This window comes from Hyla sarda, chromosome 1 (genome assembly GCF_029499605.1).
Source record: "Hyla sarda isolate aHylSar1 chromosome 1, aHylSar1.hap1, whole genome shotgun sequence".
Lineage (NCBI taxonomy): Eukaryota > Metazoa > Chordata > Amphibia > Anura > Hylidae > Hyla > Hyla sarda.
Window position 1 is genome coordinate 80,851,097 of NC_079189.1, and position 15,607 is coordinate 80,866,703.

Sequence of the window (15,607 nt, forward strand, 5' to 3'; positions counted from 1 at the left end):
GGTCCTCTCAATACAAGGCAAAGCCCCTTTCCAGTCTCCGTACATGAGAATATAAAAAAAATTAACTTTTGGAGATATACATAACTGGGAAGGCTTAGTAGACAAATTACTAAAGCAAGGTTTTTATTATGTTTTTACCTTTAGATGGTGAAGAGTCTGGAAAGGCTTTTAAACTTACATTTCATTCACAAAGAATGCAGAAAAAGTACTTGGACCTCAGCGTTGTGGATGAGTTCGGAAACTACAGTTCACCGCATTATAAGGGGACTGTTAGTTTTTATAAAATATCTAAAGAAGAAGTTATGGAAAGTTACAAAATTGGACTGCCCACTGACAACTATATGCAGCAAGGAACTCCAGTATGCAAGCTATCAATAACACTTCCAAAGGTATCTGGTTTTTGTTTTCTTTCAAATTAAATATATTTTAAGAATTTATTTTATTTGAACATAATCTTATAGGAACCTTTATTTAATATTGCAAAAGTCAGATAACCCAGTATGGGTACTGACAACCATCCCACCGTAAATCACAATTAACTAATAGAAAACTTGGATCCACAGTGTACTAAATTAAAACTTAACCTTTACTATAAACCTATTAAATGGTGATTTCCAGAAATGATAGTGTGCACGAAGGACTAACAAACAAAACTCAAAAATAACCAAATTATTTAATGCATAGCAGCACCTCTCATCACAGGTTATGTCAAGTGTAATATGTAGATATAATAGAAAAGTTGTGCAAAATAACCATATGCTATGTAATATAACCCTTAGGGAGTACCTTTTTATCTATGATACATTTTTTGTATGATGATTGGAATTATAATAAAAGCAAATATTCACTGCCCAAATATGCTCTTTGATCATGTGAAGTCACATGATCTCCAAATTGTGGCTTGAAAAAAGACAACCCCTCAACAGCTAGTGTAGTTTGGAAAATCAGGTGCAGGAAAATATCTTACATACCAAGCTGGCAACAGAGTGGGTATCCCATCATTTCCTTTGAGAGAAGTTTTGAGTCATTGCAACTTCACCAAATGTATCCAGAAAGTGAATTGAGAATGCTGTGATTTCCTCTTGTGAAGTCATGTAGTTTTATGGGTTCGGATTGGGTCATTGGGTCAAGATTTCCCATAAGTAGTTATCTCTTTAAATGATACTGGGCCCTTCTGATGTTCAAAAGAACTTAATATTTTAACCTAATTATAATAGTTTCCACTTATACATTCTTAAAGAGTATAATGTCTCAAAGTTTAAAGGATAAATTAATTTATAACAATCATTTTTCAAACACACTTTATTTGGTCAGCACATGGAGTAGTACATTACTATATGATGTGATAGAAGGGTACTTACTCAAGCTGTGCCCAAAATCACATCTTCTCACTCTTTAGGAAGATAACAAGACTCAATAACAAAGTCACCACCATTTCAACACATTCATATACATTAATTGACAAAAAATTATGTACCAGGAAGGAGGTGAAACAAGTCAAACTTTATATGTATGAATGTAATGCTAAAATATGTAAGAAATGACAGCATTAGGGTACGTTCACACGTGTGCAGAATTGATGCGCAGGATTTGATTCACAGGATTTTCTGCTGCAGGTTTCAATATAAACTAAATGACTGAGCACAGCTTCTAATCGGCTGTTACAAATCCTGCACATCAAATCTGCGCAGGATCCTGTATGTGTAAATGTACTGTCACTAGAACAGGCGTTTTGTAAATTATCTGGAAATGGTCTAGGCAGGTGTGAATGATGGACTAGGGAGATATTTTTTAAAGGGTAGCGGGCGAAGCACGTTTACTCCATCTTAAGTCAAGGTCCAGAGTCTAATCATATCACACCAGTAATCATTTACATATCTACCTAAGACTTCATGCTGAGTTTTGCAGTAATCTAACATTTCTATCTAGGTGGATTTATTTTTCTCAAGGAGTGTATATAAAATTCAAACCTAGATATGCAAACATTGCTGTGGTCCTTGAAAAAAATTAAATAGGTCCTTTAAAGAATAAAAGGGGTTGTCCAGCCAAAACTAACTTACCCCCTATCTTTATTCAACCACTGGGACCCCGGCTCTTAGTGAGGAGCGAATTAATTTCTATGGGAGCGCAAGAGTGTCTGGCGTTTCCATAGAAAATGAATAGAGCGCATGTCGTCTACTGCATGTGCTCCTCGGTGAGACCTGACCTGATGTCTCTGGGACACGGCAAAAAACGTGTTAAATGATAGGTGAACATTATGTATGCAGCATTATATACTGTATGATAATGCAATAAAAAATATATGGAAATTTTGAGCCATTACTGAATATAATTATATTTGTAAGACCACAAGTGCAATTAATGATGGGAAAGAATGATGCCGTGTTTGCACATTTTAAAAATATGCAAATAGGAAATTGTAAATAGAATTAGTTTCATGGCATTATCTTCAATGGTTGTTATTACTTCAATATTCCTTGTTTTGTGGTCCCAGGTGGAGAAAAATGTCAGTCGCCCATCAAGTACAAAATTATTGGCATTGACTTCTGGAGGTAAGAATTGTAAAGTGGCTTTACATGAACTGAATACACAAGGAGACATTTAAGAGTGTATTTCTTAAAACAGACATCTCTAGAAAGCTGACATATTCTCTTTAGACAATTATTTGCACAGGAAGTCTCAGTAATAGACTAAAATATCAGTGGGACACTCACAGTATTATTCAGTCAGTACACAGAGACAATATTGACCCAAATTTACAGAAACAGTGAAAGACAACTTATCCCTTATCCAGGGGAAAGGGAATAAGTGTCTAAGACAGAATGTGCTCCATTAATTTCTATGGGAGCCCCAGAGATTCCTGAGCACTTTGCTCTCTCCGGTCCTCTTATAGAGACTGAATGGAGTGTGTGCAGCCTGCAGCACGTGCACCTCACAGAGAGCCAAGGTCCCGTTGAGGAGATCGTGGGGGATCTCAGTATTTGAACCCCCTGCAATCAGACACGTACCCCTTATCCTGTAGATAGGGGATAAGTTGTCTTCCACTGGACAACCACTTTAAAGGGTTAAGAAAGGTGATGGTAGGCAAATTAGAGGTTCTTGTGCACTTCAGGTTTCATCTTCCTTACAAGTTGGGAAGATAACACAATCTTGGAAACTGTGGTAGAAGGTTTTATAATTATATAATACTCATTCTGTATTTATTTCTACAACAACAGATATGTTATGGGACAGTGTCCTCAAATGGGTGGCTCAAGAACTTTCAGAAGAAGAAGCCTCAGAGCTGTTTCAGTCTTTACCTCTTCATCGCAGTACTATTCAGCTAGTGAGACTGAAAAGTCCAGATAACTTGACTTATCAGATCTATGAATTACTTAGTCTTTGGAAGAAAAGGCTTCCTACATCTACAGATAAGTTGCATCTTTTAGCTCGACATCTTCATAAAAGCGGAAGAAGTGATCTAGTGGAGCAGATGAAAGTGAAATGGGAACCCAACATGCGTGGACTATCAACCCTGTAATTCTTTAATGACATTTCCCTTTAGTTTTCAAAGAATTAGTTCAAAGGGTAAATAACCAAAGTGTACAGTACTTATCTTCAATGGCAATAATCCACTTCTGTATATTTTTTTTCTATTAAAAATGTATTATTGTTAAAATGATAAAAATCAAATAAAAATGAATCCACAAGGAACCGTACTAAGTATTCATTACGAGATATAATCCCAGAAACCTTTAGGCCTCTAGCCCCTTAAAGGGGTACTCCACTGGCCAGCATTCGGAACATTTAGTTCCGAACGCTGTGTGCGCCCTGCAGGGGTTGACCACGCCCCCTTGAGACATCAGACCATGCCCTCTCTATGCAAGTCTATGGGAGGGGGCGGGACGGATGCCTCACCCCCTCCTTTAGACTTGCATATGGGGGCGTGGCCTGATATTGCGAAGGGGCATGGCCAACCCTGCAGCGCGCACACAGCGTTCGGAAATAAATGTTCCGAATGCTGGCCGGTGGAGTACCCTTTTAAGTTTTGGTATAGGATACCTGTCATTATGTTAAGACATGTAGCACAGAAGATTTATTTGCAATGACTTTTACAATATTAAAAGTTCTTAAAAATATAATACATACATTCACCCAGGTGTGGTCAGCAGAACAATAGGCTAACAAGGGATTCTTTTACTCTTTTATTCACCGTGGGCTGATAGTTGTGTCTCTGTACTCTCACGAGCACCAGAAGCAACGTTTCAAAGTCTTCTTTGTCAAAGAAGGACAGAAGACTTTGAAATGTTGCTGCTGGTGCTCTCGGGAGTACAGAGCCACAACAATCAGCCCGCGGTGACCTGTACGCCCTGAATCGTTAAGTGGTTTGAAGTGAGTGCAGAAGCTATGCTTACTTCGGAACAGTAAGGCTAAGTTTACACTTGTTTTTTTCTGGCAGTTTTTGAGCCAAAGTCAGAAGTGGATCCATAAGGAAGGAGAAGTATTAGTCCTTCCTTTACATTTCTCATTCCTTTGAATACACTTCTGGCTTTGGCTCAAAAACTGCCAGAAAAAAAACCAAATGGAAACTTAGCCTAAGTGTCAGCTACTATCAGTAGTCAGACTTTCACTGCTAATGACAGGCAGCTGCGATCCTGCTGCGGCCGATTATTAACCCTCTGATTAATGATGATAACGGCTTCTAAAGTGAAAGTGAAACATCTGCCATAACTCAGAGGGGCTCATGGAATCTCTGCGACGTGATAGAGGGGATTCTGTGAGCTAAAATAGCAAAGAATGGTCCCCCTACCTGCCTCCTGCCGCCGATCGTCGATTCACTGATGTAGCCTGGTTTAGCCAGGCTAGATCAGTGGATAGTCAATCATACTGTACAGGGCTGGTGCGTGCAAGGATTTTTGCCACCCTAGGCACTGGCATACATATTACGATCATTCTGTGACTGACCAAATCCTGTAAACTGAGACCAATATTACCAATAAAGCCAGTATACAGGGAGGAATATTATTTATCACCATAAATATTACCATCATACTGTTACTGACCCAATCCTGTATACTGAGACCAATATTACCCATAATACCAGTATACAAGGAGAAGATATTCCCTGCATACAGTGACCATATAGTGGTAGATATATACAGGTTTTGCACACCATATAAGTGATTACATACAGTTACTTGCAAGTGATGTCTTCTCTAATTGGAATAGTTCACTTTCCTTTTTCTTCTCCATCCGGCCCAGACCGGCATGATGATTTCTTCCAGCCACAACTCATCTCCACGGAACCTGCCAGACAAACATTTTAGGCTCCGCATTTTTTCAGCACCTATAGCACTCCGTACAGTAATAATAACCCCTTCTTGGGTAGATAAGTGGGTTGGGGAAGAGTAGTAGGTCCCCCCAATAAGTAGAAAGGGCACTCCAATAGGTGTCAGGTCCCTTCACATGGTTTCCCTTATTATGAGTAGGTAGGTGCCCAAGTAGTTTCCCATGTAAATAACTGCACCCTGTAGTTTACTCCCTGTAGGCAGTAGCAGCCTCCTATAAGTAGGGATAACTCCCTGAAGGTAGGTCCCATTGTAGATAGTAGCCCCCCTTTATATGGTTGAAGTCCCCTGTATATAGTTGCAGCCCCTGTATATAGTAGTTGCAGCCCCTTTTAAGGTAGTTGTAGCAGCTGTCCCCTTCAGGTCGTAGTTGCAGCAGTCCCCTTTAGGCAGTACTAGCAGTATCTGTCAGGCACACACAAATCATACATACATATATACACACATTATACAAATACCCATCTATCATACATGCATGCATCATACATTCATCATACATACATCATACACACTTACCACATAATACCTACATACATACATCATACATATATACACATAAGACATACACAGATCATACATTCACACAGACATCATATATACATCCATTGAAAGTACATACACCCCCATCCTTGGTCTCCTCACCCTACATGCAGCCACCAAGAATCCAAATTAGCGTCACGGCCTGCTGCTGACAAGGTGCTGGGGATAAACACTTCCTGGAGGTGCTGGGGATGCACGCCCCCCCAGAGGCAGCACTCACAACTAAAGTGCGCTGATTCCTTTCCAGCCTCCATTTCTTCACCCCCTAGCGAGGTATGGCCTCTCGGCACCCCTGACACCTCGGGGCCTAAGAGCAGATGCTCTTCCACCACGATGAGGACCGGGGGGAGGGGGAGTCTGTCTGTTGAGTGAAAGCAGCACTCCACCAGTATGTTTAGGACTAGGGGAGGGGGGGGGTCAGTGGAGCACAGCAGTATGATGTGAGGAAGGGGGGGGCTGTTTGCTGTGTTCTGCTAGAATAATGAGGATGGGGGTTCGGGGGGCACTATAAGGGCTGCGCTGGCTGATCAAGTTTGTTTTGCAGGTGGCAGAGCTGCACCCCCCTAGAGAGGCTCTTCTAGGTGGCTGCCTATTTTGCCTATAGGCAATCTAATGATTGCATATCAAAGTCCCCTATGGACATTTAAAAAGTGTAACAAAAAATAAAAAAAGTTTCTATAATTATACAAAACCCTCTCCCCTAAAAAGAGAAAATTAAACTACCCTTATTTTCCCATTTTAGAAAAAAAAAATTATACAATTGGTATCGCTGCGTGCGTAAATGGCCAAACTATTAAGATATAATGTTTATGATCCCGCATGGTAAACTGCGTAAATGGAAAAAAAATACCAAAAATACGGATTTTTTATCATATCATATATCAGAAAAAAAATTATAAAAAGTGATCAAAAAGTCCTATCAAAGCAAAAATGGTACTGATAAAAAGTAGCCCTCATACATATACAGAAGAATAAAAAAGGTATAGGGGTCAGAAAAGGACAATTTTATGCATATGAATTTTGCTATTTTTTAAAGTAGTACAATAATAGAAAAACTACATAAATCTGGTATTTTTTTAAATCGCATTGACCTACAAAATAATGAAAATGTATAATTTTTACCTTAAAGTGCAATGTGCTACAACTAAACCCCCCAAAAGTTATAAAAGTAGCACTTTTCTTATAAATTTCCACCTAAAAATATAACTTTTTTTTGTTTTATGGTACATTTTATGGTAAAATGAAAGATGTCATTGCAAAGTACAATTGGTCACACAAAAAAATAAGCCCTGGGTCCGTAGGTTAAAAATAACAAAAAAAAAAAAAAGTATTAAAGGGGTACTCCGCCCCTAGACATCTTATCCCCTATCCAAAGGATAGGGGATAAGATGTCAGATCGCCGGGGTCCCGCTGCTGGGGATCCCGGGGATCGCTGCTGCCGCACCCCGCTATCATTACTGCGCAGAGCGAGATCGCTCTGCGTGTAATGACGGGCAATACAGGGGCCGGAGCTTCGTTATGTCATGGCTCCGCCCCTCGTGACATCACGGCCCGCCCCCATCAATACAAGTCTATGGGAAGGGGGCCTGGCGGTCGTCACGCCCCCTGCCATAGACTTGCATTAAGGGGACGAGCCGTGATGTCATGAGGGGCGGAGCCATGATATCACGCTAACTCGAACTCACGGCGAACTCGCTCTGTGCAGTTATGATGGAGGGGTGCCGAAGCGGCGAGCCCCGGGGTCCCCAGCAGCGGGACCGCGGCAATCTATCATCTTATCCCCTATCCTTTGGACAGGGGATAAGATGCAAGGGGCGGAGTACCCCTTTAAGGATTTAAAAAAAAGAGGAGAAAAACAAAAATGCAAAAATGAAAATTGGCCAGAAGGGTCCATTTCCTTAACACCTTAAGGACGAAGGGTGTATGGGTACGTCCTTGCATCCTGGTACTTAAGGACCAGGGGCATACCTGTACGGCCTGGTCCCGTTACCGCTGTTAAAAGCACGCTCATGGGCTGAGCGTGCTTCAAACCTGGTGGGTCCTGACTGTGTTTGTACTAGTGGCAAGCAGTCCACTCTGGTCCCCCACCCCAAAATGGAGTAAAATGAGTAATTGCTGTGTAACATGAATCTCAGGGGCTCAATGACAGCAGTTAGAGCCAGAGGCGTAGCTTGGCGCTTCTGGGACCCGATGCAAAATCTGAAACAGGGCCACATATGCCAATTATAATACTGTCCTCAAGACAAAACATGAATAAAAACATATAAAAGATGCACAGACACTGACAAAAGAAATCACACAGGGCAATTCATGTGGACATCCCAGTGTAAATGTAATGATGATGTAAACTACAAATGTAAATTTTAGTGGGGAGTATCTGAAGGTTCCATGGCAACACGTCTTCTTTGCGTTGTGTGGCCGCACTCCCCTGAGATATCACGGGGTGGGCGCGGTGGCGCATCTCAGTGACGCTGCGCCATGGACCGGAAGATCGGGTAGACATGTGCGAGTCATCTGCTGATTGCTGGCGCCATTTCAGGATGGGAGAACAACATAAAAGGTAGGAGTTTGCGTCCCTGGCACCATTCCCTGTGACCAAACAAATGTGAAACGTGTATTAGGGAGGTGATCAGTGTCTGCCACAAGTAATCCATGTGGGTCCCGGTGGTTATTTTATCCAGTGGGTGAGGCTTTCTTTAAATTTTCCTCATGTGATTTGCTGTGTATCTTCACATTCAGTATTGTATACCCTATTTTTGCCTGCACTATTACTGTGAAATTGCCCCTTTGAACTAGCACGGCACTTTTCTAAGCATATTGCCTTCAGGTGACTGCTATATATTTATTGGTACATAGCGCCTTATTTATATAAAGAGCTCTATAGGGCCCTTGTATATCCCACTAAAATTTACATTTGTAGTTTATATCATCATTACATTTACACTGGGATGTCCACATGAATTGCCCTGTGTGATTTCTTTTGTCAGTGTCTGTGCATCTTTTATATTTTTTTTTATTCATGTTTTGTCTTGAGGACATTAATAAAGAACGTTTGTGATTATCAGTATTGAGTCTACCACATTTTTTGTAGGATTTATGTGTTTATTTTGATAGCATATGTTACGCCGAGCGCTCCGGGTCCCCGCTCCTCCCCGGAGCGCTCGCTTCACTCTCTCCGCTGCAGCGCTCCGGTCACGTCCTCTGACCCGGGGCGCTGCGATCCCGCTGCCAGCCGGGATGCGATTCGCGATGCGGGTAGCGCCCGCTCGCGATGCGCACCCCGGCTCCCCTACCTGACTCGCTCCCCGTCTGTTCTGTCCCGGCGCGCGCGGCCCCGCTCCCTAGGGCGCGCGCGCGCCGGGTCTCTGCGATTTAAAGGGCCACTGCGCCGCTGATTGGCGCAGTGGTTCCAATTAGGGTAATCACCTGTGCACTTCCCTATATTACCTCACTTCCCTTGCACTCCCTTGCCGGATCTTGTTGCCTTAGTGCCAGTGAAAGCGTTCCTTGTGTGTTCCTTGCCTGTGTTTCCAGACCTTCTGCCGTTGCCCCTGACTACGATCCTTGCTGCCTGCCCCGACCTTCTGCTACGTCCGACCTTGCTTCTGCCTACTCCCTTGTACCGCGCCTATCTTCAGCAGCCAGAGAGGTGAGCCGTTGCTAGTGGATACGACCTGGTCACTACCGCCGCAGCAAGACCATCCCGCTTTGCGGCGGGCTCTGGTGAAAACCAGTAGTGGCTTAGAACCGGTCCACTAGCACGGTCCACGCCAATCCCTCTCTGGCACAGAGGGTCCACTACCTGCCAGCCGGCATCGTGACAGCATACATATTTAGGTGGATATTTTGTAGGAGTTGTGTTCAATTATAATGCTGGTCTCTTATGGTGAAGATCTGCTTTGGGGCCCCCCTAGGACACAGGGCCCCGATGCGACTGCTACCTCTGCTCCCTCTATATCTATGCCCCTGGTTAGATCACTCAAATCACCTTGTCACCACTTACAAGGGTTACTGTAAGAAAACAATGCAGTTTTAAAATAAACTTTTGAAACAACAGGTATGTTATAAGATAAATTTATAATAGGTTTCTGCATACAAACAGCAGTACTCTCCCATTAACAGTATAGCTACTTTACATATATTATTTTCCGAATCCATTTTTGGGTCCATTTTGGGATTTTTAATTGGGTCTTTTACCTGCCCTATCCTTGTCTGATCCATCATCTGTCAGAGAAAAGAATCCTCTATACACATTAGATGAGCACTGACATTAGAGAGTCCTGCCAACTAATAATAAGTGGTAGTAGCAGCAGTACTAGTAGCATTACTATTTATATTATGTATCGGATTGGATGAAAGTATTATTCACTGGTCAATCACCAATCTACAATGGTCAAGAAGGTGATGCTGGAACGTTTTTTTTATGATATATTCAAGATGAAACCTGAAAAACAAATAATCACATCTTCCCAATCATTTAGGATGATTTATGATAAAGTTGTAAGTCTAGTAAGGGACCTGGAGAGATGGCAGTCCTTACCTCAACTGCACAGGTGGACTGAGGCTATGGTCCGGTCATGTGACACACGTGATGGGCCAGGAGACGGAAGTGTGGCGCATGAAGACAGAGTCAGCTTACAGGTGAATAGGGTAACGGGCAAATAGGGATCCTTATTGGCTGATCTCTGGACAGGTAAAAATAGAGGCAGGACACTGATTGGTTCAGAAGAGAGGAGGGGGTGATTGGCAGGTGAACGGGCGCAGGATGATGACAGACTGACAGCTACCTTATATAAGGCCCTTGTAGAGGGATGTTGCCCATATACCCTCCTGAGGACGGTGCTGAGGCACCGAAACTAGTAGAGGGGGGAAATTTGGTGGCTTTAATGTATGTCACAGTTATCCAGGAATAGGGAAAACTGCAGTTCCAAATATACTAAGGACTAGGTGTCTATCCCCAATAATGTTTATAACTGGACCTGTGACACTGAAATTTTAACTATTGTCACGTGGTGTACTTTGAAGGTTTTATAATTTATATATTCAATAAAAGTTATATTTTAAGGGGTTGTACCTTAAGGTATCTTGTGCCCCGGGCTTTGTGCCCTGGGTTTTGGAAATTAAGTCTAGTAAGGGACCTGGGGAGATTTCAGTCCTTACCTCAACTGCACAGGTGGACTGTGGATGATAATGCATCTGGCCAGAAGGATATCCGGCGTTGCATGTAATTTTCAATCATATTTTAAGGCCCTTTAAAATGAATTGGCCATGTCCATGTCATTTTAATCAAACTTGCATAAATTATTTCACTTAAAAAAGTTTAAAAAAGTTGCCTGCTGGAGGTCATTTTGCAGGGCTCTTGCAATGCTCTTCCTTGTACAACGACGGAGATAGCGGTCCTGCTGCTTTGTTGTTACCCTCCCAAGGCCTCCTCCACGTCTCCTAATGTACTGGCCTGTCTCCTGGTAGCGCCTCCATGCTCTGGACACTAAGCTGACAGACACAGCAAACCTTCTTGCCACAGCTGGATAAGCTGCACTACCTGAGCCACTTGTGTGGGTTGTACACTCCGTCTCATGCTACCACTAGCGCCAGCATTCAAAAGTGACCAAAACATCAGCAAGGAAGCATAGGAACTGAGAAGGGGTCTGTGGTCACCACCTGCAGAACCACTCCTTTATTGGGGGTTGTCTTGCTAATTGCTTATAATTTCTACCTGTTGTCTGTTCCATTTGCACAACAGCATGTGAAATAGATTGTCAATCAGTGTTGCTTCCTGAATGTACAGTGTGATTTCACAGAAGTGTGATTGACTTGGAGTTACATAGTGTTGTTTAAGTGTTCCCTTTATTTTTTTGAGCAGTGTGTATATACAGTACAGCCCAAAAGTTTGGACACACCCTCTCATTCAGAGTTTTCTTTATTTTCATGACTATGAAAATTGTAGATTCACATTGAAGGCATTAAAACCATGAATTAACACATGTGGAATTATAGACATAACAAAAAAGTGTGAAACAACTGAAAATATGTCATATTCTAGGTTCTTCAAAGTAGCCACCTTTTGCTTTGATTACTGCTTTGCACACTCTTGACATTCTCTTGTTCAGATTCAAGAGTTAGTCACCTGAAAAAGTTTTCACTTCACAGGTGTGCTGGTGTGGAGGAGGAGGTGTGAGGGTGTGGGGGTGCTTTGCTGGTGACACTGTTGGGGATTTATTCAAAATTGAAGGCATACTGAACCAGCATGGCTACCACAGCATCTTGCAGCGGAATGCTATTCCATCCGGTTTGCGTTTAGTTGGACCATCATTTATTTTTCAACAGGACAATGACCCCAAACACACCTCCAGGCTGTGTAAGGGCTATTTGACCAAGAAGGAGAGTGATAGGGTGCTGCGCCAGATGACCTGGCTTCCACAGTCACCGGACCTGAACCCAATCGAGATGGTTTGGGGGTGAGATGGACCACAGAGTGAAGGCAAAAAGGGCCAACAAGTGCTAAGCATCTTGGGGAACTCCTTCAAGACTGTTGGAAGACCATTTCAGGTGACTACTTCTTGAAGCTCATCAAGAGAATGCCAAGAGTGTGCAAAGCAGTAATCAAAGCAAAAGGTGGCTAGAACACTTTTCTGTTATTTATAGAATTCCACATGTCTTAATTCATAGTTTTAATGCCTGCAGTGTGAATCTACAATTTTCATAGTCATGAAAATAAAGAAAACTCTGAATGAGAAGGTGTGCCAAAACTTTTGGTCTGTACTGTATTTATATATATATATATATATATATATATATATATATATATACATATATATATATATATATATATATATATATATATATATATATATATATATTTCATGACACAGGACAGTTATGAAGCTGTCTGCTGCTGACAAGAAATAATGCCTGGACTGTGTTTCATCTGTACCTCTATTGAGTGCGTTATCTTCAGTCTTCTATTGTGTTCCAATGTTGCTGTTTATGGATGTTTTGGATAAGAGCACCTTTACAACCTTTGCCATTTGTGGACAGATACAAATGTTTACCTTCTATATGACAGCAGGACTCGGTTGCGTTGCCCGGTTTTTCCTTCCTAATCCTGGTTGGGGAGGAAAATCAACAAAGGAGGAAGCTTTTGACTTCATATCCCGTCCTCATATATTGCTGTCATATCTCAACCTCGTATCCTGTCCTCATATCCCGTCCTCATATCCCGTCCTCATATCCCGAACTTATATCCCATCCTTATATCCAGACCTCCTATCCCGTCCTCATATCTCGACCTCATATCCCGTCCTCATATCCTGACCTCATATGCCGTCCTCATATCCTGTCTTCATATCCCGTCCTCATATCTCGACCTCCTATCCTGACCTCCTACCCCGTCCTCCTATCCTGACCTCCTACCCCGTCCTCCTATCTTGACCTTATATCCTGTCCTCATATCTCGACCTCCTATACGACCTCATATTCCGTCCTCATATGTGAACCTCATATCCCATCCTCATATCCCGTCCTCATATCCCGACCTCATATGCCATCCTCATATCCTGTCCTCAGGTGGGACTGATTTCTGATGAAGATATTGTAAGCTAAAAATAGAAGGGGACGAAGCTTTGTAGGACTGTGCGTAATTTGCAATCCAGACCGATGCAGAAAAAGGGTAGATAATATAAGGGGTGTGGCTTAAAATGTGGACGTGTCTTTGTGAGCTGGGGTGTGGCTTGCAAGCCAGACTGACACATTCACCAGGAGATGCAAAGAGGAGCTTGTGGAGTAAGGTACTGGAAGTCCATATTAATGCATGGGACTTGAAACAAAAACACATCTTTTATATAAGAGTGTAGGTAAGGGTTAATTTAACTATCATATATTTTTGTATGACATAAAAGTAATATGTGTACTAGGTATTATTGAAATATCTCCAGCCGTACAGAAGTTATGTGGGAACATACATTTCCCATTGATTTGCATGAGACTTTAAACAAAAACTCTGACCCTCACAAATGGGGGTAGTTAAGGGTTAAATTAACTATCCTATATTTTAAGTGAACATTGAACATATAAGTAACATGGGACCAAGTATTATCGAAATATCTCCAGCCGTTTGGAAGTTATGCAGTAACATATATTTCCCATAGACTTGTATGGGACTTTAAACAAAAACCCAGACCCTAGGAAATGGGGGTAAGTAAGGGTTAAATCACCTTTCCTATATTTGTTGTTGACATATAAGTAACATGTGTGCCAAGTTTCATGTTAATATCTTTAGCTGTTTGGACATGATGTTGGGACATACACACACACATATGCAGGTGCCAGATAGACAGTGTGGATGTGTAACAATTAGAATAATACAGGACTGTAGGTGCACTACTGTGGTAGATGTAGACAATGACATTGGCTAACCCTCATACATTGTCCTTCATACAAGAATACACTGGCTAATGTCTTAATTTTAACATCAGAGTTGAGGGTTAGCCAATGTCATTGTCTACATCTACCACAAAAGTGCACCTACAGTCCTGTATTATTCTAATTGTTACACATCCACACCGTCTATCTGGTGTAGGATCCTATTGTACCACTTGTAATCTGCTGCAGGTGAAAAAAATCTGGTGGATTTTATTCCATACAAAAACAAGAGCAACGTTTCGGCTGCCTGTGCAGCCTTTTTCAAACATGTGAAGTGACCAAAATGAGGAGTTTAAATACACAATCCAAATTGAACAATCAAGTGTACAGTAAAATTCAATAAATGCATAATATATCATAAAAACATACAATAAAGTGCAAGTGCAATAAAGTGCATTAATATAAAGGGACGGATGTGTCCGTCCAGATACTTGTGTATAGGTGTTATAGTGCAAGTGTATAGACCGCATGAAAACAGATATACAGGCCAGTTAATTGTTAAATTATACATAATTCATAAATAAAAAGGGGGGCAGTGGCTATGGTAGAACACTCACCGGATTGATCATCTGTAATGGACACTACTCGCCACAGTGGCGTGTCCGTGTTACAGGAAGTGGGAAGACTGTAGCCAATAGGCCTCCGAGGCAGCCGATCACGTGATGCGCAGCGTCGCAGAGTATGCGGCGCATGCGCACCCCCGTGCCAGACACCTACGGGAGCCATATTGGTAATGGGCAATTGAAAAAGATAAAGCCAATCGGCCACCAGGTCAGTTGGTCACATGACGCGCAGCGCAGCAGGCACCACCGACCGAAAGCACCATAGGAGCCATATCAGCAGAGGGCAAGGAATCACTATTGGTGTAAGGAATCAAAACAAAATAAATAAATAGACGTAGAGTAGATAAAGAGGGGAAGTAGAAAAGTAAAAGAAGAATGAAATATAAAAGAATAAATGAAAAATAAAATAAAAAAAATACAAAATAACAAAAAAATTTACAAAAAAATTTACAAAAAAAATTAAACAAATAAATGCAGACCACCCAGAGAACAAGTTAATGTGTTGTTGTTAAGGGTGTATCCATTGGTCTGCCCCCACTATATCGTATAGACCCCGATGGCATCACCCATATGGGTCCAAACATCCGGAGTGTAGGCCGGCGCAGGTTATGAACCGGCCTGTCATCCGGAAAATGACAGTGAGGGCCATGGACCGAGTGGTCAACACCTCTCTATTTTGCATATAGATAATATGGGTCGATCTGTAATATGGAAGGGCCTTCCGCATTGGAAGGACACCACATCCTGGTCACATGG

General features: G+C 42.0%; 1 protein-coding gene across 4 annotated transcripts in view; it reads left to right on the forward strand.

The window, feature by feature from the left end:
- The window catches only part of DTHD1 (death domain containing 1), a 118,765-nt gene extending 115,083 nt beyond the window's left edge, over positions 1-3,682 (forward strand). For all 4 annotated transcript variants that reach the window (XM_056556277.1, XM_056556268.1, XM_056556258.1 and 1 more), the window contains 3 exons: positions 145-389; positions 2,495-2,552; positions 3,219-3,682. In XM_056556277.1, coding sequence (XP_056412252.1) covers positions 145-389; positions 2,495-2,552; positions 3,219-3,520 — 605 coding nt within the window. In that variant the 3' untranslated portion in view covers positions 3,521-3,682. The remainder of the gene's footprint in view (positions 1-144; positions 390-2,494; positions 2,553-3,218) is intronic.
- The last annotated feature ends 11,925 nt before the right edge of the window (positions 3,683-15,607 follow it).